At 36.5% G+C, this 23,466-nt stretch overlaps 1 protein-coding gene across 6 annotated transcripts; it reads right to left on the reverse strand.

Moving 5' to 3' along the window:
• Positions 1 to 2: 2 nt before the first annotated feature.
• STXBP3 (syntaxin binding protein 3) lies at positions 3 to 23,465 on the reverse strand. 6 transcript variants are annotated; one of them, XM_090146202.1, is made up of 20 exons: positions 23,323 to 23,376; positions 22,234 to 22,415; positions 20,798 to 20,847; positions 19,327 to 19,408; positions 17,097 to 17,173; positions 16,563 to 16,641; positions 14,496 to 14,596; positions 13,129 to 13,283; positions 12,061 to 12,151; positions 11,062 to 11,186; positions 9,539 to 9,634; positions 8,962 to 9,019; positions 8,695 to 8,760; positions 8,196 to 8,276; positions 6,472 to 6,610; positions 5,754 to 5,860; positions 5,192 to 5,290; positions 4,898 to 4,983; positions 3,174 to 3,322; positions 3 to 946 (listed from the first exon to the last, which is right to left on the reverse strand). In XM_090146202.1, exons 4-20 carry the CDS (start codon positions 19,355 to 19,357, stop codon positions 855 to 857), a joined length of 1,632 nt encoding a protein of 543 aa, XP_090002328.1. In that variant the 5' UTR covers positions 19,358 to 19,408; positions 20,798 to 20,847; positions 22,234 to 22,415; positions 23,323 to 23,376; the 3' UTR covers positions 3 to 854. The 6 variants fall into 6 exon arrangements, with proteins under 6 accessions (XP_090002328.1, XP_031451704.2, XP_090002330.1 ...); XM_031595844.2 differs by lacking the exon at positions 22,234 to 22,415 and having other exon boundaries at positions 23,323 to 23,465; XM_090146204.1 differs by lacking the exon at positions 19,327 to 19,408.
• Between the last annotated feature and the right edge of the window lies 1 nt (position 23,466).

Here is a 23,466-nt window from a genome sequence, read left to right on the forward strand (position 1 = left end):
TAAAAAAAAATCAAGTACTGACAAAGATTAACCATCTGCTTTCCCTTCTTTTCCTCTCATCTCTTCTCCCTCTGCCCCAGAAATTTAAGCTTTTTTTTTTTTTTTTTTACATTGTTTGGGAACCAGTAGAATACTGTCATAGGGAATTTCATTTCTTAAATAGATGGACTATGTAGACAAAAAAGGAGTTTATAAGAAATTGTATTTGAGAAGCTTTAGTAATAATTTCTGTACATACTTGAACGTACAGCATACTTTGGTCCACAATTAACTGCATTTATCCAAAGCTATTTATTGAAATCAGAACTGCTCGATATGTCCATGATTATATTTCTACCTTACCCACTACCATTTGAAAAAAAAAAAGTATTTTAATGACATATAATTGATGTTTCCAGTGAGTTATCTTACATAGACAATGTCAGAGACATTGCACTTGTGTGGAATGTCTTAGCACTTCTGTGGAATGTTTTAGCACTTCTATTTGCAGACTTTCATCTGAAGCCTTTAAGTGCCTAGACCCTTTTTAATTCAGTCAGTTTTAGAAATCAACTATTACAAAAATGTTTCACAGTTTTCAAAAACAATTACAGTTCATATATAATCTGAACAACTTTCATATAATTTATTAGGAATGAACATAACCTTCTCAAAAAGCACACCCTGATTATTTTTTCCCTTCTGCCTTCTACTTCCCCCCCAAAAAGCAGCAACTTCATAATTTAAAGTGACATTCAATTAGTCAGAAACATACTGTGTCCCACTACACTAACTGGAAGAGTCAGCAGTGTGAAAACATGTACGTGTTCCATACTGGTTTTTTGATGCCTGAAGCATCATAAGCATGGCCATTCCTACTCATCCTTAATGCAGACCGTATCCTTCGGTTTATTAAGGCTCTTGATTTCATCCAGTAGTCTTCTAGGTGTCAAAACATGTGTAGAACCTGACAAAACAACAATTTCAGTCTGATACAGGTATGATTTACAATCATTCCCTCTTAAAAATATATTATATATGGTAAAAACCACAGCTGTGTAACATAAATATATAGCTAAATATTATATGCACAAATATATACATAAAAGTACCAGCTAAAAGATGATACACTCGTGTTTTTTTTCTGTACCTGGTCATCAGAAAAGTACAACAGTTCAAAACATTTTTGTGTGTTATATAAAGCATCATAACAATTAAACTGTCATGATTAGGTAGCATCTCTTCCCCACACCGAAGATGTTGAGAAGAAAGCACCATGTCTCTTGACACTCTGCCCTTTGCCCTCAGTTAAGTGAAGCCTGCCAGTATTTCAGGACCAGGAGAGACTGGAGAAGCAGAGAGGGGGTGGCAAAGACTGCAAACTTACAACTCTTAGTTTGGACACCGGTTTCAAGTCCCTACTCTGACTGGTTTGAATCACAGGCTTTAACATGGCCCCCCCAGCTCTATCCAATAGACTGTAGGAAATCTGCCCATTTTGTCAGTGTGACAGGCTTTATACTAAAAATCAATAAAAATACCTGCACTACACATTATCATGAACAGTAGTTTCACATAGAAAAATCACAGAAATTATGCTTTTATTGACCAACATTTTCCTGAAACTTTTACAGCAAATTCCAAATTCAGAACAAAATTCATACTACTGAAGAGCTCATAACAATCCCTTCTGTTCTCATGGAGAATTAGCTTCTGCCTTGAAGGATCACCCTCCAGTTCTAAAGGGAAACCTTCACTACTTAAGGTTAGGGCTGTCTTCAACAGTTTTAGTAGTGTCAATCCAAGCAGTCTAGTATTCTTTAAAATAATTCAGAATAGTGTAAGGCTTTCACTTTGAAGTAGGCAGCATAGGAAGTTGGCAATTATTACCTCACCTCAGACAGCAGGATCATAAGCAAAACTACAAGAAGAGCTTCTTTACAAAAGGAAAAAAGGTGCTGAATTTAACGCCTCACATTGGAAAAGATATACACTACATACAGTTTTGGAAACAACTCTCAGATGAGGAAACTGTCTTGTCAAACTATATGCTCATTATCCTGGATTTCCAATTGCAAGTCAAAAGTAGGACCAGTGTTAAACCTACCTCAACAGCCATCAGTGATAATAGAAATCCAGCTCTATACAATTGTTGATAGCAGATTGTATAGCTCAGCATCAAGGCTGTCATTGCTTTATGGAAGAGTATTTTTTATCTGTGTTTTGGTAGATAGAGTAAATACTTCTTGGCACTTAGAACTAAACTTAGTTGCCAAATATAAGCATCCCAAGCAATTTAGGATGTTTTGGATGATCCTGCATCCAGATAACTGCTGCCACTACACACGGTTATAGGTCTCTGTAAGGCTCTGTATGTGGGAATTCTGATATATAGCACAGCCCAATGTTTTCATACTTACATATAAACAGCATTGCAATAAATGATTACTTGCCTTGGAGAACAGCAGCTGATGGAAAAAGTACTTGCTGCCTTACAAGTAGTAACAGATTATTACTCCAGCTAGTGACCCATGCATTAACAACTATACTAGGAAATCCTAAAAGGATTAGGGAGATTGCTAGTTGTCAGGGAAAAACCTGTTAATGTGTTTTATGTAAGTTGCCCAAAGTATCCATGACAAAACTCAAAAGTTCACAAAATGGACTAAGTAAACTACACTTGAGAAAGCTTTTTGTTGTACTTTAGTGTTTTTTTTTTAAACAGAGGATAAAGAAGTTTCTTCCTCCAACGTGAAGCAATTAACTTTGCATAACTTCACCAGCTTTCCTACTACTAACACAAGTAACTTCAGTAATATGCAAGTGTAGCTGTATAAGTCCATTTAATCGTTTTTGCTATACATCAGGCTACTATACTATCATAATGTATTTCCTCTGATAATTCATGATGATTCTTCTGTAGTTTTCAGAAATAATTTATCCATAATAATTTATCCATTTTTATTGTGAAAGAAATACCTGATCTTCAATCATTCTAGACAGAAGTAACTTTTCAGTTCAAATATCTAGTTTAAAATAATATATTGGCTGTAGCATTACTTAGCAGAATCAACTTCCAGTGGAAAAAAAAAAAACTCCTCCTGTTATTAACAGAAAAGCATTTCAAGACTACATACTTGTGCTTGAAGTAAATTGCTACATACCACCCTTCCCTTTCCCCAAGCTAGACTTACCAATGATAACTTCACAAGACTTGTAGGCTTGAGAAACTTCGTAAGCGCAGCGCATCTCCGAGTACGTAATTCCTCCAATCACAAATAAAATCAATCTTGCATTACTCCTTCGCTCATCTTGATAACTAGCTTTAGGCTTCTGGCGAGCACTGCAATGCATTTCATAACATTCACATAGTTGTAATGATCTATTTGTCTGTAAAAATGATACACTTAACAGCAGCAACAGCTTCTGTCCTGCAGCTCATACAACAAAATTTAGATCAATTGTTAACTACAACAGTAATTTTGAACATTACACAGAAGCTATTCTACTATCAAAAGGGAAAATAAATACAAAGCAAAACCCTCATTGCTTCTCTACTAAGAAACTTAGTTCTCATGCTATCAGTTACAGAGGCAGCTTTCAAAGTTCATTTGAAAAAGCTAAAATCTTAAGTTTTACCATCTCCATGAGCAGAATAAAACTAATAATCTTTCTGCTATCAAGAAAGATTCAGAAATCTAGGAAAAGAAAAAACAAAGCTCTTAAAAATTATTTTGCCATCTATATATGTATGTATACAAACACTAATAGTAGATTCAAATTAAACCATCAGCACTCAATCTCTTTGCTTGGTTGCATAAACTATTGTCCAATTTCATCAGCTTATAAGACAAAGAAGTGGTTACAATACAGAGGGATTTGATTTATGGGCTATATTTATCACAGTCATAGTCCTGCATCACATCCTTATCTCTGAATTGGAAAGCTATGGATTTGTAGTGTGGACTATTTGGAGGTTAGAACTAGATCATTTTTTCAATCCCTTCCAACCTAAGCCATTCTATGACTGGATTATTTCCTGGCACTGATAATTCTAGCAAAAGTCTGGGAACATAAGGACACACCAGCAATGTGGTAAACAGTGGAAGTAACAGAACTATTTTCCTAAGACTGTGTATCTTGAAATTAGTCTTATGTAAGATACAAATTCCAGTGAGTACTCAACTCTTAGGATGTGTGTGATGTTTCACTCCCTATGAATTCTACCATCTGATTAGTGTTATGAGCAAAAAAATCCAGCTCTTCAACAGTGGGAACACTTATTACCTCTTCTCAGCTGTGTCACCATTTAATTCATACTACTAGAAGTGGTAACATTGTTAAATTGGCAGATACCAGCCTGGAGATTCAAGAACTACTGGGATAAAGCAGAAAAGTACAATTTACTAAGCTGGAAAAAATCCATAATTCCCTCTCAGTGCTGCTAAGCAAACAACCCCTATAACAGGGTTCAATTGCAGAATGTAATCATGCAAATAAGCAACAGAGGTTGAATATGAAACTCAAGCCATTATTTTTAAGAACGATGCCATGAAACACCATCGCAGAAGTAACTGTCAGAGGTAGTGAAAAAAATCCATTATGCTTAAGTCATAGTATGATCATCCATTATTAAACCTTCACACTAACCTACTAAAAGTTATTCAGTTTTCTCTTACTGGGAACATGAAAATACATTTCTAAATGTGAGGCAAAAAAAGCTAAATAAAATACGTATAAATAATAAGAAGATACCCAAGGCTAAGAAGAGTTACTAAATTAACAATCAAGTTTTAGGTGAGTCAAAAAAAAAGGAGTTTTACACTTAGAAAATTAGCTTCCATAATATCTTGCAACATATATGACAAAAATGTCAATAAATAGGTAAATTTACTTCTGAAAAAATTAGATAGTTTACCTTACTATTCCCGAGCCATTCCAGGTAGGAGGACACTGGGAACAATAAGGCCACTCTTTTGAATCCAGTTTGTTTTCTATAGCATCCTGAAAGACAACGACTCACTTGGAAAAGCCATGGAAAACAAAAGCCCATTGAGTTTCAACTGCCAGCACTCTGGTTATCAAGAGATTAGAAGTCATTACTAAACAGAAGTAATATATAATATTGTGGTATTTCAAAAGATTGAATACAGCTGCACACTTTGTTTCTCTCTGCAGTGTGCTCACAAAATAATGAATGGGTCAAATTTACCTCCATAACATCTTTTATAAGAGGTGTCCACCTAGAGAGTTGAAAAGTTTCTTCAGAAGAGCGGTCCCTCCTTGGTTGCTTTTGTTGCTGAACAGATGACTGAAGAGATTTTTAAGATGTTAGTTATATTATACAGGACATTTGGGTTTCACCAAAACTTTAAAAGTTTGCAGCAGGTGGGGAAGAGTCAGTAGGGAGTTTTAAAGTGATCATCTATTACAATCATACCATTATATAATTGAAAATCATTCTACAGGTAATCATGCCACAAAAACTCAGGATGTCCTAGAGAAACACCTTTCAGAGACAAGTAATTGTGTAAACAAGCGCTTCCCGAAACCAAATAGCTCAAGTCACCTCATCTGATGGTTTCAGAGGAAGCATTATAGGTATCTCTCTTTGAAAATCATTCATGTAAATTGTTCAAAGACACATCATGAAAGCAAGACCAGTGAGTAACTGCTTGCTTCCAAAAAAGTCCTGATCAATACTGCTGAAATAAGAGTTGCTGAAAGGTATAGGCAAGTGCTTGGACAGTAGGACATTTAAAAAGAAATCTTACTGAAGAGATAATAGGAACATGAAGGTATTCCCAGTTTCTTATCATATCACTATCACTTTCTATTTGTACATTCTGGATCAGCTTGTCCAAGTTCTCCTGGGTAGTTCCTTTGAAATAAGAAAAACATAACTTAGTTACCGTATGACTGTCAGCGAGACCAATTTTACAGCATTCTGGGCTGGTTTGTTTTTTAATTATTACTTTTGTTTGGTTGGGTTTTTTGTTTGTTTTCTTTTTTGATTAGCCAGTACACAATAATTTTAGCATAATCCGTATTTTAGATAAAAACATTGTTCAGAGGTCTTCTTATGAGAACACAATCCAGTATTGTTAAAGATTCTTTAAACCTACATTCTGGATTTTAACCATTCCTTTAGTACAAATTATTCCCCATTTTCAGGTTGCATTCATTGGACACAGACCTCCCCTTTAACACTCCAGTATTGCACGAAAAGGAGAAAAATTATGTTGTACATATTCAAGCACAAGAACGATATTAAAGAATATGATCTGTGCTTGTATTTAAATCCATATTTCTTTATCAAGTGTATCTTTATTACCTTTCATGTCATATGTGGGGAGAGAAGCTACAGAGGATAGACAGTATTTCTTTCAAACTTGGCCAGCTGCTTAAGTTCAGTAAAAATACTGAGCTCTACCATAAAATTTGAAATTCATTCCATAACACTGAGACATAAAGCAAGGCAGCTCAACATACCATTTGTGCTGAAGATATACAGGAGAATAGCTCTAATTTTGTCATAGCTGTCATGACTTTTGTTGAGCAGAACCGGAAAGAGGACTCTCATGGAGTCTTTCACTTTTTGACCTTCTGCATCAGTTCCAAGAGCCAAATCCTAAATTAAAAAGAAAGCAAATAACGTTAGTGAATAGTCATCTAAGCAAAGTGTAGTTTTTGCCTGTTTTGAAATACATTTTTATCAAATGTAGGCCACAGGGAAAAAAAGAGAAACAAGACACATCCATTTAAACTCATTATGAAAAGATTTTGACTTAATTATTTCAAGAATTACACGATTATAATAATACTGTATTACGCAGTTGAAAAATTGCAGCTCAGTTTGCACTGGACATTGAAAAAGATCCTAGATTATAGGTCAGGCAAAACAGATTTAAATTCTCCTAAAAATTATAGAAGACATTCCGTCTGCTTAAAAGAGATGAGCCAGCAGCTGAAATGCAAGCAGCTACAGCCATTGATGTATCAGTATTTTAGAGATAAGATGTCAGGTTGTTACAGATTCCTTCCAAGCTACAATAAAAAACAATTTCATCCCTCTCCCCCCCTCCAAAATTATAATATTCTATTACTCAAAACACTTCCGAAACATCAATTAGAAAACAATTTAATCTGTCACGTTACAGTAGAATCACAGAATGGCTTAGGTGGGTGGGACAATAAAGTTCACCTAGTTCCAATCCCCCTGCCACAAGCAGGGTTGCCAGCCACTAAACATGACTGACTGGATCTCATCTAACCTGGCCTTGAATGCATTCCAGAGCTTCACCACTGTCCAAGAAAAAAATTTCTTCTTGACATCAAATCTAAAACTGCCTTTGAGCTTGAGTCTCCCTTCCTGCTTGCAAACTCCCTTCAAGTACATGAAGGATACAACAATGTCTCCCTGAGCCTTCTCTTCTCCAAGAGGAACAAACCCAGCTCCCTCAACCTTTCTTCATAGGAGAGGTGCTCCAGATCTATAATCATCTTTCTGGCCCTCCTCTGGAGCCGCTCCAACAGCTCTGCATCCTTCCTGTAACAGGGGCCCCAGGTTTGGACCCAGTAGCCCAGATAGAGCCCCATCAGGGCAGAGGTGGGACAATCACTTCCCGCTCCCCGCCGGCCACCCTCTTTTGATGCAGTAATCCAAAGTTCACATCAAAATGATCTTAGTTTTTAATTAAGACTGCTAGTATAACTGTAATTACAACTGTAATTCAAACACGTGCTTTGCTCAGATATTCAGAAAATGTTTCCTTTGTCAGAACATAGTAGGGCAACTACATTGGAGATTAGAAAGAAAACATGAAAGTAACCTTTATACAGATCAGCTAGATTCAAATGCAAAGAAGACTAACAGCAACACTTCATCATTAAGAATCCTGGACATTTAATTACATTCCAGTATTACTGACTCCAAATGTAACAAGAAAAAATGATGTACACTAGTGCAGCCATATACACATATAGATACTTATTATGTATAATTATTGTATTTGTAACATACTTAGTATATATAGTATATATAGATACACTATAATAAATGTTACAGACATATATGCACTACAGATTATATAAAAACTGATGCAAATGTAACTTGGTTGGTTTTGGAAGGTTAGGTGCTGATATACACCAAGTTACATTTGCACCAGTTTTATGAGGTTGCTGTTTTTTTCTTTTCCAGCTTGTTTCACACATACCTGTTCAGTTTTACAAAGCCTTTCTGTGTTAGCTTTGAACTTGCTCATGCAGTCTTCTGCTATGTTAAGATGGACAACTTGCTAGGAGACAGAAAATCCAGTGTCATAGCTTGTTCTTTGATTTTTTTTTAAACATATCAAGTAATCACTTTTATCAGTTACTAAACTCAGTCTTCAACTGTTATTCACTGTCACCACACATTTTCTATATTACACCCTTTACGTAAAGACTGACCCCCATAATACTTTTAAAACCCTAATTGCTCTGCTATCTTCAATGCTTTGAGCACACAAGTAGTACATACAATTAAGCACGCTGAAGTATTAAAATGAAACACTTGGAAACAGGTTCTCATCAAAAATTTCTAGTAGATTAACGTAATATGAAGTTACATATTGCACTCAACAAGAAAGTGACAGAATAAACCTAGACATCAACAACATAATTATGGAGTATAAAAGACTTACCACTAAGCTGTAGTAATGAAATACTCCTTACCCTAGTGATCTCTTTACGATATTGTGGCATCTTCTTCATTAAGTGGGCCAGACTGGATAACGTTAACTGCAAAGAAACAAATAAATTGAGTTTTCCATCCCCATATTAGACAGTTATTTCCCTTCCTGTTGCTGTTTTGCATTTTTCGAACACTGCAATAGTTACAGGTTTGTGTATATTCAGGTTTTTCTCCAATACAATTGACATGAATTACATAGATCTAGTCAGCTGAACACAAATTAAGAGGAAAAACAACACTCAACTTACTTTCCCTTCTGTTGCTTTCTTCTTTGATGAAACTTCTTTCAACAGTTGAGATATTTCACTGTGCAAAAATTGAAAATAATCAGATACAACAGGACCATAATTCTTGGTTATTTCCTTAAAATCTTACAGGAATTGAGCAGCAAGAAGTTCTAACTGAAAGTAAAAGCTTCAAATTCAAGTCTGACATAGAGAGAAAAGCCTTTTTCCACAAAGAGAAAGGAAATTAGACAAGCTTTTTTTTTTTTAAATATTGCTACAAATGACATTATGCAAATAACTTATTAGCACTTTTTGCTAAATCCCTTTGGATTTAAACCGTTTACAATATTTCTTGGGAAAATATTTTACTTTAGGTTTACTCAAGAACGTCATGAGCGTTAACAGACCTGCATTTCTACATACATGCTGGTTCTCAAAGTACACTTTCTTCTTGGCATCAAGTATTCAACAGTATGAAGACTATTTTACAAGCCATTTTCACTACTCCCACTTCTTTTTACAGCTCAGACATCCACCCCCTAAAAGAAACCTTGGTAACCTGTACTTTTAGCTACTGCTCATTAATTCAAATACATACTCTATTACATCTGCAATATGCTTGTGCCGAATCTTCACCCAGAGCTCATCATCTTCTTCCAGAATTGCTTCCTTTTCCTTCCCATCTGCTTTGTATCTTCAAAAAGAATATTCAGGTTGATTTTTAAAGTTTTCTACTATTTACTGTTTTTCTTCATTCTAATAACTTTCTAGGGAGTATTAATGATTATAGTTTAATCAACATACATGGCAATAACAGTAACACACTCGTTTTCACTTAGAAATCAAGCTATGGTCTGAAATGGAACTAAATTTATGTTTTACAGATTGTATTTTAGAATACAGAAGAATAGAATATATGATTTTTAGAATGGTTCTTCAGGGCAGTACCTCCTGGATTTCTTTTTAAATCAACAGCAACTACAGTTTCAACGATACATTTACATGCACATCAATTCCTCATCAGCTTCTAAAATACATTTGGTTGTGAAATAATACATATTAAGACATGCAGCTTTTTGTATGAAATATAAAATATACTCTAACTCTGAAGGAAAATTGAAGTCCCTTTCATCCACAGAATCAATTAAGTAGTACAAACTACTTCAGCTATACAAGTAACATGCTTCAAAACATTAGAAAACTGTTACTTTTCTACAGACAAACATACAGAAGAAAGGAATGAACAATCATATTACAACACTTTCAGTTACAGAAACTCACATATATAACGTGTGCAGCCAGAATGCAGAAAAATAAGAGAAATGTTAAAGGATTAGTTGTGCAAATCAGATTGTGACTCTACCTAGAAACACCCTTGCTGCATCCCAAATACACATAATTCAGTGTCAGAAACACTAATGTCATATAACATAAAAAATAAACATTCTTGTTTGTTCAGTTGAACAGTGAGTATGTAAACTGATTCGCTGTAGTGGCTGATCAGAAAGCAAAGACTCAAATGTCTTTGGTGTCAGGACAAGCCAACAGCAAAGCACTGAAACAGTGTCACTACTCCAATTAGTAACTAAATAACACATTTTAACTCAAGACAACTTACCTAAATGAGCACTTCAGATAGAAACATGTAAAACTGCAACGACTACACAAATTAGATGACTGGAGCTATAAAAGTGAGCGTTCCTGATAAAAGGTAATTAAGCTTTTTCCCCAAGGTTTTTGTCCACTTAGTAGCCTTGTCTGCCTTACTACACCAAGCAAGGCAGTCTGAAATCTGACTGTGCTCTATCAGAGCTTTGATTCAAGTCTACTACTGAGTTCAAATGTGTTTTTTAAATACAAAAATAAAACAACCAACAACACAGATCTACTTAAGCAGACAACTAAAAAAATCAATGTTATTTGTTAGCATCAAGCTGAGCAAAAGTGTTAAGTCCCACCTAACAAAATAAGGAAGCTAATAAAACCAACTTAAAAAAATCCAAGAGGAAGACTATTAACTAATCGAAGCAATCCCTACATACCATAAGCAGCTAAAAATACCCATGTTGCAGTTCAGCGAAACAATTCCATAGATATGATCAAGAATAAAGTAGTACTTGCTTGTAAGTATCATTTTCAATTGGCAGTAGATCATATGCCATAGCCTGGAACGTGAGTTCATGAAGGACAGTTGATACTGGGTCAAAGCCTCGGTCGATTACTATTAATTGTGAGTGGGTTTTAGCCTAGAGAGCCATCAAGTAAACATTAGGATGGACAATACAAAAATCAATGCATCTTAACCTAAATTTATTTACAGTAAATTACATCACTACACACTTTTTTTTAAAGCCTCCTATTGCTAAGGAGTCTTTCTTAACTGAAAAAATACAGTCCGAATGTTTATCAGCATAAATGGAAAAAACATTTGCACAACAACCAGAACAGTATTTTTAAGTAAATAAAAATAAAACACACAAGCAAGCTCTTAAGGCCTCCCACTGCCTATACAAATACATGTCTGTATTTGTGTATTTCAGAGTCCATTATCAATCTCCAGCTGCAATACAGGAAAAATTCTGCACTAAAGCATCCAAACATTCATCCTGGGGTAGAATGGCAATAACATCAGATACACATATTTCTGCAGTAGTGTGCAATGCCACCAAGACACAATGGTTTTTCCTGTACTTCTGTGTTGAGGCTGCTGCCCATGATGTAGGAATACATCAGAATCATTACTTATGTGAAAGAGTGCATTGTTGTGAAAAATAAATCCCTCTAAGGGAGCAACTTCACACACATAGCGAAGTCCTTCTTACATAAAACCACAAAAAAATAGTATTAGAACAGAAGTTTTACCTTCTCTTCAGGTCTGCACCATCCCATACAACTTTCCAAGGACAATTAACTGGTTCAATAACATGCAAACTGCATTTACTTACATACAGACATGCCACACAAGTTGCTACCTCTTGGAAGAGGCTTATGTACAAACAGCTTGATGCCAATTACTTGCCTTAGCTAACAAATAAAACCTATTTTTGTCAAAGCAACTAACAGAACATACTCCATAAACTGGTTGTTTTTCAGAAACAAATATTTTAGTTCACTTTTTACCTTTATTTGGCTTTGCTCATCAGTTTTGTAGTAGTTCTCAAGCTTCTTTTCAACAAGCTGTGCAAGTCTGCTGGCATTACCTAAAGGTGTGCTGGGAAGATAGGAAACAAAAGCAACTTAAATCACGTCATCAAAACATTGAGATGCTTCATTGAAAAAGATGTCCTAGTCTGATGGCCCAGCACCAGAACTTCTGAGGTGTGGGAGACATGCACCTGAGCCACTACATGGTCAAAAGCCCAAAGGTATTGTTAAAAAGCCCATAATTACCTTTGCCTACTTTCCAAATGATTATGCTTAAAGCAAAGTTGCATGACACACCTGTATTTCTATTTCAAATTTCCCCCAAAAAATTAAGGTCACAAGATAAACCTGTGGTTAAACCACAAATAAAACACTCATACTTGAAAACTTTCTGATTCTCTCCTTCTTTTGGAAAAGAGAGACAAACAAAAAAAAGAAACAAAAACATAGTGAAGCAATTATTGCTTCCTTACCTTTGAAAAGACTAACAGGTTACAAGAACATTACATTCCAGAAAGCCATTTGAGCATCATTTCAGATGCTTATTTTGACTTCAAAACTACTACTCCATACCCCCTAATAAAGCTCAGAAGTATTCCTCCCAATGTCCTTACTACCACAAAAAAAAAAAATACACCACCACCATCATCACAGAAAAAGCAATATTGTATTTGAGTCCACCTGCCTCAGCAATTTATCAATCATTGATCCCAACAGAAGACCTCCAACAACAGCAGCTCTGTTACAGAATCAACTGGGCAAGGAAAGTAATAGAAGGCAGTACACTGGAGCACCATGCTATAGATCAATCATGAAATACAGCCAATTGCTAACAACACAGTGTACAGTAAGTAAGCACTTATGTGAATACAACAAAAAGTAACCCGCTGATTTGCCTACACTTTGCAAATTCCTACCTTTCTATAGTTAAGAGTTGTGGAGTAAAAGCAGATAATCCATAGTAAATAAAACCATTCTGTAGCCTCAAGCTCTCATCAAATAATGTGGCAAAAGTTAAAGCAACTACACAAATAAATACCCCACCTTTTACATCGCACTCCTGGATTTTCTTCTAGAGTGGCACACAAGGTAACAATTTGTTCAGCCATTGCTTCCATCACAGCATCTTTATCCTTTGTATTTTCAAGAGTTGGACTGTAACAGCAATAGAATGCATCTGGGACATTGAGGGTAAATACCTATGTAAAGCACAACCAAGGAAAAAAGGCGTCAATTGTGCACTTCTAAAACATCTGTTAAAAGAGGACCTGCTTGTATTTTGTGTTTGAAGTTCCTTACCGTGCAATTCCATTAAAGAAACCTCTAAGAAATCCAACTCTATACATGTATTAGACCTTGATGAAAGATATTTAATACCACATAGAATTACTGTTTCAACAGTTCATTAAGAGGAATGCAAGCACAGAAACAATTCCACTGTCTGTAAAAGGCACTTCTCCAACTTCAGAGGGACTCTTAACTACAGAGCCAAAAAACTTCCAAGATAAAGATGTCTGCTTCTTTAGGGTTGATAGTCACCTGGACTTGGCCCAGAGTTCAGTCTGATTAATTATTCCAAGAGACCAAGTGCTGTTCTGACATTTGACATTTTATTAAGACTTAAAAAAAAAAAATACAGGAGAGACTCGTTGAAAAGCTATTTACAGTTAGTTTTGCAGTTCCCAAGAGCTGATGTGGTTTTCGGGCTACACTGCATTAGGAATTAGAGTGCATTTCAGCTTCCTGTATCAGATTATGCACACATGGGCAACAAGTTATTTCTCAACACAGCACTCACGCTTTCAGTGCTGAAAACACTCCATCACTGGCAGTTCCTCTGTTTCCCTAGCAATTAAAAAAAAAAAACTGTAACAACTTAGCTATTTTTATGTTTTTCTCTTTTCTTAGGGAGGTCTACATTTTGTTCTGCTTTTCCTTATCTTCAGTTCTCTTAATCTGTTTGCTCTCTGTTTCTAATTTTCACTGGGTAACAAGCTTTTGAATTCTAACTGTTCCTACCTCTGTGCACCAACCTACCTAAGTCTGTCAAAATAACATCACACCATAAGCAGTAACAAGATCCACTGCTTCAAGACAAACCAGAATACTTTTCTTCTCTTCAGCACAGATTCCTACTCTATCACTTCTGTGAGATTTTCTGCCACAACTAATTCCAAGTATAGAAGAGAGGTGGCATGCAAACAGCAAATCTTGGGGTATAAGAGCATTTTTTTTCCACTGAAAAACACGAGCAAGCACAGGAAATACGTCAAAACAGTAACAAGCCTCACAAACAACCTGTCAGCAAAAACCAGATAATAATTAAATGGAAATCACCTATTATAATCAACAGCACTTGAAAATAGTCTGACAAGATATCAAGTGTGGTTGAGTTAAAGAATAAGACTTACCTGAGATTCATATGGGAAGAAGGAAACACTGATTTCCTTGCATCTCCTTATTGATCTGGCGCAGGAAGACTTAATTTTATTGAAGAGGTTGTCAGGACAAGCTAGAGAAGAAGACACTAAGCTAAAAATCTTTTGTACACATTCCAGCTACAACTTAAGTCATTTATGAACTTACAGTATTCAAAACCTCCTAAGTAAAATTTGCTTCCCAAAAATGACATCTTTCTCATGTGCTTTCACTACAACTTCTTTGTAGCTTCAAGTTCTGACCCCACAGCTCTCACTAAACTTAGCAGTTTAGAACATCATTGAATTCTCTTCTTCTTTCAGAACAGTAAGTTCTGAAACTTATTTTACAGAAAAATAAGCAAGCTGTTGAAACTCCTAGAGTAAAACAACATTTATAACTTTATTTTATGTTTGAGATCTCTTTTTAAACAAACACTGCTTGTCATCTTTTACTAGCTTTTGGTAGGTGAGGTTAGAACACTTGCTAGCAATCTACAACAGTGAAGGATATCAGTTGTACCTAAGCAAAAATTTCTGCAGTTAAAAGATAACAAAAAAAATATATATCCCATGCTATAAGAAGGTTAAAAGCAAAAAATACCATGAATCAAACCACCAATATGCCAAAACTAGAGATTTCAGAAATGCATTCTACTATGTTTACAGGCTATGTTGCATCCCAGTCAAAAAAAAAAAAAAAGTATTTTAAGAGGATTTGGATGACAAACACTACACAGACTTGAAAGTGACAGTAAAGCTCTCACTCTCTCAGAGAGAAGTTTTAACAAAAGCTCATGTTGAAAGCTAGCCAACATACAACAAGAAAGAGAAGATAAAGAGTATATTTTCAGTGATGCCAAAAACTGCTGCACCAGCATCAAATAAAACAAGATACCAGGAGACATTGATAGTAATTTGATAATTGCTATAAGAAAACACAGCTCCTTGAATTATCAACATAAGGATTCTATTCTGAAATAGAAAACCTAACTGCTGAAAAACGCTAATTAGTGGAATAAATAGTTTTTAATTTAATTTCAGTATAAACTAGAACCAAAGAATCACCAGCCTTCATCAACTAGGCTGCTATCAATGACAGCCAGACCGAAGCAGACTCATGGTGCACAGAGAACAGTTGTCCCAGAGAGAGAGAGGGAAGGGGAGCCCACCTGATAAGCTTGAATAAATTAGACATGCAACTTGTAGAACAAAACTAGCAAACCCCTTAAAGAAACAGTACAGAACTTGTCCTTTCACCCTAAGCTGCTGCACATGATAGAATAGAAAGACACAAAGCACCAAAATACACTTGAGATTGGGAGTAATAAAAACCAAACAGAAAAATTGCCTTTTACTTTGGGTTTGAGAGGTACATTTTTCACTTAACAGCTAAGTTAAACAAGCAGAGCAACTCCTAAGCAGCAGATGCACACTATCCATGAACATCTACAGAAACTGCAAGGATTCCATGACATTTTCTTCTTTTAATTTTCCTCCTCTCCATATCATTTTAATCACAGAAACTAACTGCAAAATAAAATGCAGTCACATTAACCATATCTGCACACTGCAATTAACATCATCCATTCAAGGGACGTTTAGGTACCACGCTGTCCCTTCTTTCAGGTAAAAAAAAAAAAAGAGCTAGTTCACAAGTCTGAAGTAACCAGCTACAATAACTGATGATAAAATGTTCCTGCATTAAAGCAAATCCTCATGCATCTATACTTTTCAGTAGTTTCATTTATACAAGATACATAATTTTAATTGCCTACCTCCATGCTTTCTGACACAGAAGAAACCACATATATTTTATAAATAAGACTAGATTACTGAAGTCAAAAACTGAGATAGGGAATGGTCAGCACTGGTAACAGGAAGAACTGAGTATTGCCACAGCACCTTAAAGTTCTGACAACTAAAGTATGGTTATTAATTGAGTCTCAAATCCTGCCTAAAGAAACAAGACTAAATATTCATGTAGTATGCTACAGAAAAGATAAGAGGATGACTTATTTACTGTAACAGAGTCAGATTACATTACAAAAGCCTACTTACTGTCAGTGAAATAGACGTATGCTGCTTTGTATCTGCTGGATGATTTGCTGATGAAGTCATCAATAAGACCATCTACAGACTTGGGAAGAGTCAGGGAGAAAAATATCATTGATTTGCTTCTCCTGACATATCAAAGTTACTCCCCTCTCTCTTCTTACACTTTCAGTTATCCAGCATAGCTTAAGAATATTGCAAAGCAACATAAAATGTAAACTAGTATTTTTTATTCAAGACCAACATTATTAAACTATGAGAAAAGGTCAGGCATACACCTCAGCTAAGATCACCCCACGAACCAAAGCAGGACATTTGGATCATTTTTCTACTTAAGCACTGCTGAAATTTTTTCTCACAATGCTTTTTGGGAAGTAACAACTATCTCCTATTACAGTCATTACTTCAAATTGTTTAACCTATTGCATTATTACTAGATACAATGTCTCTGTCAGTGAGGTTACTAATTCCTATAAAATGAAACATTGCTTCATCAACCGTTACATTGTTTTTTGGGCTTCTTTGGTTTTAAATACTAACCTTTTTGGTTGGAGTTATGAAATATATTGCTTTCATGTGTGGAACAGGCTCTCGGTTTTTATACACGTTCTCCACCACTACAACATAAGAAATACTACATTTTGATATTAAGAACTCCATGCAACCATTAAAAAAACATATTTTAATATAATGTAATAAAAATAAAGTCCCACAAATTATCCACAAATTTCCTGTCAAGTATTCATCTTCTGCCTAGAGAGCCTTGATTTTTCTTAATTTATTTATCATTTTAAATACAAGTTACCATAGGCCTTTTACAGCACTTATCCTTCTGTCAACTCAGGTTTAGGACTAGGTAGATCTTACATCCCCCAGAAAAGCAGGACAACAAAAGGACTCTCAAACTATGGGGTACAGTATGAGTTATTTTAAAGGGAACTGCCTCAGCAAGATTATTATTCTTCCAGTTCATCAAAGGAGGGGGAAAATGAAACCATGCAAACATCATCTTGGACTCTATCCTCTATTGTACTTTGTTTGCCCATTTCCTGTGTACTTTGTTTCAGTGTAATTACAGGCACAAATTAGACATTTTCAGCAAATCATGTCTTTCATTCAACTCTTGTTTTTCTGTTTAAACAAATCCTTACTGTATACAGCAGTGCAGTACACTGGACTGAAAAGACAGAGGTTCGTGTTGCACAGTAATTTTGAGAAAAAGAAAAGATACTAACATCAGATGCTCACATGTGGAAAGATAGATCCTTTTCAACAGTGTATTCAATGAAAAGGATGTGTTTCATAGTGACAAACAGAACACATGCCTACTGAAAGCTTCTCACAAAGGATAGGTAAAACTCATGATTACAATACACTTAGAAGTGTAAACAGCTCCACTATCATTTGTCTACAAGAATTATGTCATATAGAATACATGGAACAAGAAAAAAAGCCTTTTGTAAACAACAATACTGAATGAACTTTCTACCTTTAGGTTACAAATTAGGCAATTATTCATGCAATCTCTTCTTTAAGCAACTTCACTACTTGTGTGCAAAATAACTAGTTCTTACTGAAGCGTTCCTAAAAATCTAAAACCAGAGCTAATTAAAAATTAGATTATTTACATTTTGTCTAACTGTTCCAATTTCAAAGGTATGCTTGGCATGATGATATCCTAAAAGGCATTACATAATGGGCAATAAAGAAAAAGTGCTTCAGAGCAAAAAAAAAAAAAAAAAAAAGCCTTCTGTTTTTTTTTTTTTTTAATTGTAGGGAAGGAATGAAAAAGAAACCAAGTTTACTACAGGAAAAACACTTTTACTAAGTGTGTGTAGAAAAATCAAGTCTTAACTAAGCAGACATACTATATAACTGAGATCTATCATAGTCTGTTTGTTGACACAACTGACTCTTGACAGTGGTCAACATCAAGGAACATCTGAGTAACTCCAGCACATGAAAGGAAAAAACTTCTACTAGAAATTACTCCCAAGCTACAGAGAAAACTGATAGTTACTTCTCATGTTGCTGATAGTTTTATTACTGGTAAAGTAATAATTGATATAATTTAGCTTTGCACTTATTTTTAATTATGGAAAGCTCTCACTTCATAGAGAAGCCATAAGATTTCTGTGCAACGTATAACTCAAATTTCAATTCTCACCACTGCACTGAGTCCACTTGCTTGCAAACATCCCTCATGAATTTGTCTAGTCTCCTGTTACAATTCTCATAAGCACTTATGTTTCTATACCTTCGTATTCTAATTCTGCTGCCCATGAACACAAATGCATTAAAAGCAGCAGATAACACTCACTGGCAGAATACATTACAAAAAACAGTTCACCTATTCTTTTATGTTTTTGTGTAGTTCACTTAATTCCTTACTGAGATCTTGTATTCATTTCAGTTGACAGATAACATCCTTGAGAAATCCATTACTTCACAGATAACATCCTCATCTTCTTGACATTAGCAAGCAAACAAAGTAAACCATGTTAACAACCAGGAGCCTTAAATCAATCTTCAATTATTAAAAAAAGCGTTTTGAGACTCTAGGCAGAGAAGTATTTCATTTTTTATTGAAATAGATTAATTGAAATCAATTAATTATTCTAAAAGCCACAAACCTGTTAGTCTAATACCCCATAGTTACTTGCCTTCAACCCTTAAAATAAGACAATTTCTTGTAAGAGTACCGTCAACTCAATTCTTTCCTTTCATCTCAGAACATGGTGATCCATGAATTGCAAAGAATTATGCTTACCTGTGATACCTTCTGCTAGTAGATCAGACATTTTGCAGCACAGTGACAGTAATTTAGTAGTGTAATCATCTAAAAGAATTACCTAAAAATTAAAAAAAACAATTAAATTGACTGGGTATAGTACAGCCGTATTATTTCTTGAGAACCTTGGCTTGAAAATTTGATTCCAAAATGTCTTTACACTGTATCCTTCTATCACCTGCATACATAAACTGTGTAGTAGGAAATTATTATTGAATAATGTCAGAAGGCATCTCCTTACATACAGGATTTCAGATGATTAACTGCATCTTCAGTATGTACCTTATTCCTAGTCTTCCTACAGAAAACTGCCTCAAACCTTTCACTTCAATACACGTCTCGAATTCCTGCCTAATTTACCGTACAGCCTTCTGAAGCACATCTGTTCTTTTTCTAGAACAGTTTTACAGCTCAAGCAGCTTCTTTCCGCTCCCACGCTACTTGCCTGGCTCTTGCATGTTTTAGCAGGTGATAATTACTTCCAGCTATCAGAAACTTCTTCCTTCAGACTCATGAAGTGATAAGGCTCCCTCAGCATTTCTCTGCATACCTTCTTAAGCCTGAGAATCTACAAAAACCCACAAGATTCCTCTGGTATTTTATACCACCGCTTACTTCCTCACGTTTCAGACAACATGCATACATTTCATAGAAACTCAACAAGAACCAACGAAAGAATCAAAAATTTACTAAATTGAATTAATTAACAATCATTTTACACTCAAAAAAGACAATGAATTCCAGAAACAAAATCAGCCACACAAAATGAAGAAGTCACTTTGTTTTTCTTCCCAATCAATAATTGTCTTACAAGAATGTTGCAAGAAAAAAAAAATGAATTAGAAAATATTAAAGAAAAAGCACCAAAAAATGGACATCAAAACACACACTAATGAAATTGAAAAATCAGGTGTTCTCTCTAGTCTTCTGTCCTTCAAGAAAATCTTGCAAGAATGACACAAATAATAATTAGATGACTAATATGGCCAAGTGTCTTTCAAAAGCAATTAACAGAATCTCAGGAATGTCTGGGCTGTTTGAGGGCATCTACTGAATGGTAAGTAAGAAAAACAAGATAACCAACAGCAAACTCAACACGGAACAAAAATGAACAGTGGGCAAATGAGAAAAAAAATGAACACTTGGATCAAATGATCTTCCTGTGGTCATTTTATCTGTACTTTCCTATTATTTTTACTACTGCTCAGGCATCACTGAAAGCAGCACACACGTTCGTAGCATCAGTCTCAAGCCTTGCTTGTCTTGTACTGTTGAATCCTGTTGCTCATATATCACACAGCAGTGTCATTTTCTCCTGGATACCACTGAAATTGAAGTTCTAGAGAAATGAATATGTAACTGAGCTGATGTTCTTATTATTTGAAAAGCAAGCAAAGTTTTAAGCAAAAAATAAAGTAATCCATCAAATGATACTTATACACAACTATACCTTCCATTCATCCTCTTTCTTACAGTCATCAAATATTGCAGACTTCAGCTCTATAAAAAGAAGAGAGATAAACAGGTTAACAGTCAGAGATATCAAGTTGTTCCGAAAAAGAATTTTTTATTTCTGCTGAAGTCTCTCTAAACAATCACAGTCCTGTAAATATTTCACTTTGTGCTGGGATTCTGTTTCTTTGCTTTTAAGTAAACTGTGCCACTAAATAGATGGTGCACATGCAAAAACTTAAGTTGGTCCTCAAGAAACAGACATTAGACCAACATACCAACAGGCAGACCTGTTTTCCAGCACATGCAAGTTTTAAACATGCTCATTCTGTCTCAAGAATTCCAGCAGAAACCTAAGGAACCCCCAGGTAATTCACAAAATAGAAGTTACCTTGTAACAGGCAGCTGTTATTTTTCCTTGCTATCAGAGCTTTGAAAGAAGTTTTGACTAAAAAACATGTAGCGATAATAGCTGTAGGGCATAACTAGATCCTGGCTTTAAGAGATAACCAGAACTACAAGTTGCACTCTCCTACAGCAGGGACATCAGTTTATCAAAAATTTGGTTATATTGGTAATATATATAAACTGAGAAGTCAGAAAACTGGGGGAACTGATGAGCCTACGCTTTTATGAACAAAAAAAGTAAAGTCCAATTACTGTGTTCTTCCCCAGAGAACAGAACTTCAGATGCTGCTGCTGTCTGGGTCTAACCAACAGCAGCCATCCTTCACAGTCAAATATAAATCTAGTACTAACAGAGGTCTAATACAGAAGCTAGCAGGTTCAGCGTGCATTTTGTGCCTCCTGCCAAGTGAAAGAGCTGTCAAAGGGTCCAGAATAGCACATGTACATACAACAAAAAGTACATCTGTTTTTTCAGTGTTTGTAAACATTAACATCCTTGCTTATGTTAAAAGCTCTCTGGCACGACACCAAACCCACTATACCAAAACCCATACCCAAGCCCAGTGTGTAATACAGGCCCTTTTTCCCCCTTCACGTTTATACACTCTATGATCCTTACATTTTTTTCCAGGTCTCTACACAAGGTGTATGAACTCATCTGGATATATATATATATTTATTTTTTTTATTTAAACTTCGTGAAAGTTCATTATGTTTTCTGTTTTCCGAGAACTCTCACCAGCAGTTCAGTATTTGGCATTACACAGAGATCCTTTTTCAGTAAACGGAGAGCCTGAGAACATAATCTAAAATCTCAAATATTTTCCCATACAGTACTTTCACTTGCCTAGAAAAAAAAAAAACCCTAACAAATGAACAGTTCAGTTGCCTACAACTTCACTTCTGTAATTCAAAACAAGTCAGTTTCATCCCATCATGAGAAAGTAATCATACCAAGCTACCAGCGTAGCAGATACAGCATACTTGTCCCTGCAGCATTCAAACTGCCATTTGTTTTATCCCCACCTGCAGCTGCTTATCTGAAGAATTCACTCTGGCTTACAGGCTCTCAAAACCACCTTGTTTGTTTCTAACAAGCAATCATAAGCCCATACAAAAGCACTGCTCCATTCCTGTCTATGGGGTCATTTCCTTCATCCTTCACACCAACCACCTATCCCATCCAAGTCAGTTAAGGCATTTTCCCTCTATGTAAGAGAAACAGAAAGAAAAATAAGTAGACACAATTGGACAGAATAACTGACTGCTATATCTTGGTGGTAAAAAAAAAGGCCTGAAACATAACAAATGACAAAAAATAAGAAATAAAAGAGCAGACCATACTACCCTAAGGAAGTACCTGGACTGCAACTTCTCCATAAGCAACTGTTCTGGGAAACAAAGTTGCAAAAATACTGAGCCATCAGGAATATCGATGGTTTTTTTAAGAAGTCCACAAGCAGTTTTTTCTTCTTTGCTCCCTCCTTTTTTTTCTTTTTTTAATTACTCTCCCCTCAAAATACGTGTGAGCAGCATAACTGACGATCAACTTGGACGCAATAACCTTTTCCACTTGTTTTCTCTGCTCAGACTCAATTTAGAACCGCCCCTCGTACAAACCCGCACTACCTCGGAACAACAGCGCTAAGCAGCACCGGCCCAGGGCACAGAGCGGCTCTCGCAGGGCCCGCCGGCTGCCGGGACAGGAAGGCGCGGCCGCCTCCCGACACACAGCCGGAGCTCCCGCAGCTCCGCCAGGAACACAAGAGCCGCTCCCGAGCCGCCGGCTCCGAAGGAAGGGAAGCGCGTGGGAAGGTGACTTCCGCCGCACCTCACCTAGGCGGCGGAACCCGGCCGGGTCCGCCTCGCCTCGGCGGCGTCAGAGCCCTTCCCGCCCGAGCCGCCCCGACCCGAGGCGGCGGAGGACGAGCGCACGGCGGCCCTGCCGGGCTCCGCACAGAGGCACCCGGTCCCGGCAGCGCTCTCCCGCCGCCGCCCAGCTTCCGTTCGGCTCGGCTCCCCCCGCCTCAGCTGCGTCAGAACGGCGAGGCCGCCGTAACGCCGACCCCCGGACGGGCGCGAAAGAGCAGCGCGGCGAGACCCTCGCTGACTCACTGTGCCACACCAAACTCTTCAGCCCCTGCACCGCCGGCGCCATCTTGCTCGCACAGCAGCAGGCGGCTCCAGGCCGCGCCCTCTTCAGAGGCGGTGCCGGCCCGTGCGAGCCTCCCCTCAGGAGCCGCCCGGCCGCGGCTCCGC

Source organism: Phasianus colchicus, chromosome 9 (genome assembly GCF_987193195.1).
Source record: "Phasianus colchicus chromosome 9, bPhaCol1.hap1.1, whole genome shotgun sequence".
Lineage (NCBI taxonomy): Eukaryota > Metazoa > Chordata > Aves > Galliformes > Phasianidae > Phasianus > Phasianus colchicus.

What these genes read in the sequence shown, in the direction of transcription:
- STXBP3 (XM_031595842.2), bottom strand. Translation starts at nt 22,631, where the DNA reads ATGGCTCAGTATTTTTGCAACTTTGTTTCCCAGAACAGTTGCTTATGG. An exon ending in ATACGTCTATTTCACTGACA is followed by an intron (nt 14,597 to 16,562) that starts GTAAGTAGGCTT and finishes CTTCTTCTCTAG; the next exon opens with CTTGTCCTGACAACCTCTTC. An exon ending in AGAAAGCAACAGAAGGGAAA is followed by an intron (nt 8,761 to 8,961) that starts GTAAGTTGAGTG and finishes GTTTCTTTGCAG; the next exon opens with TTAACGTTATCCAGTCTGGC.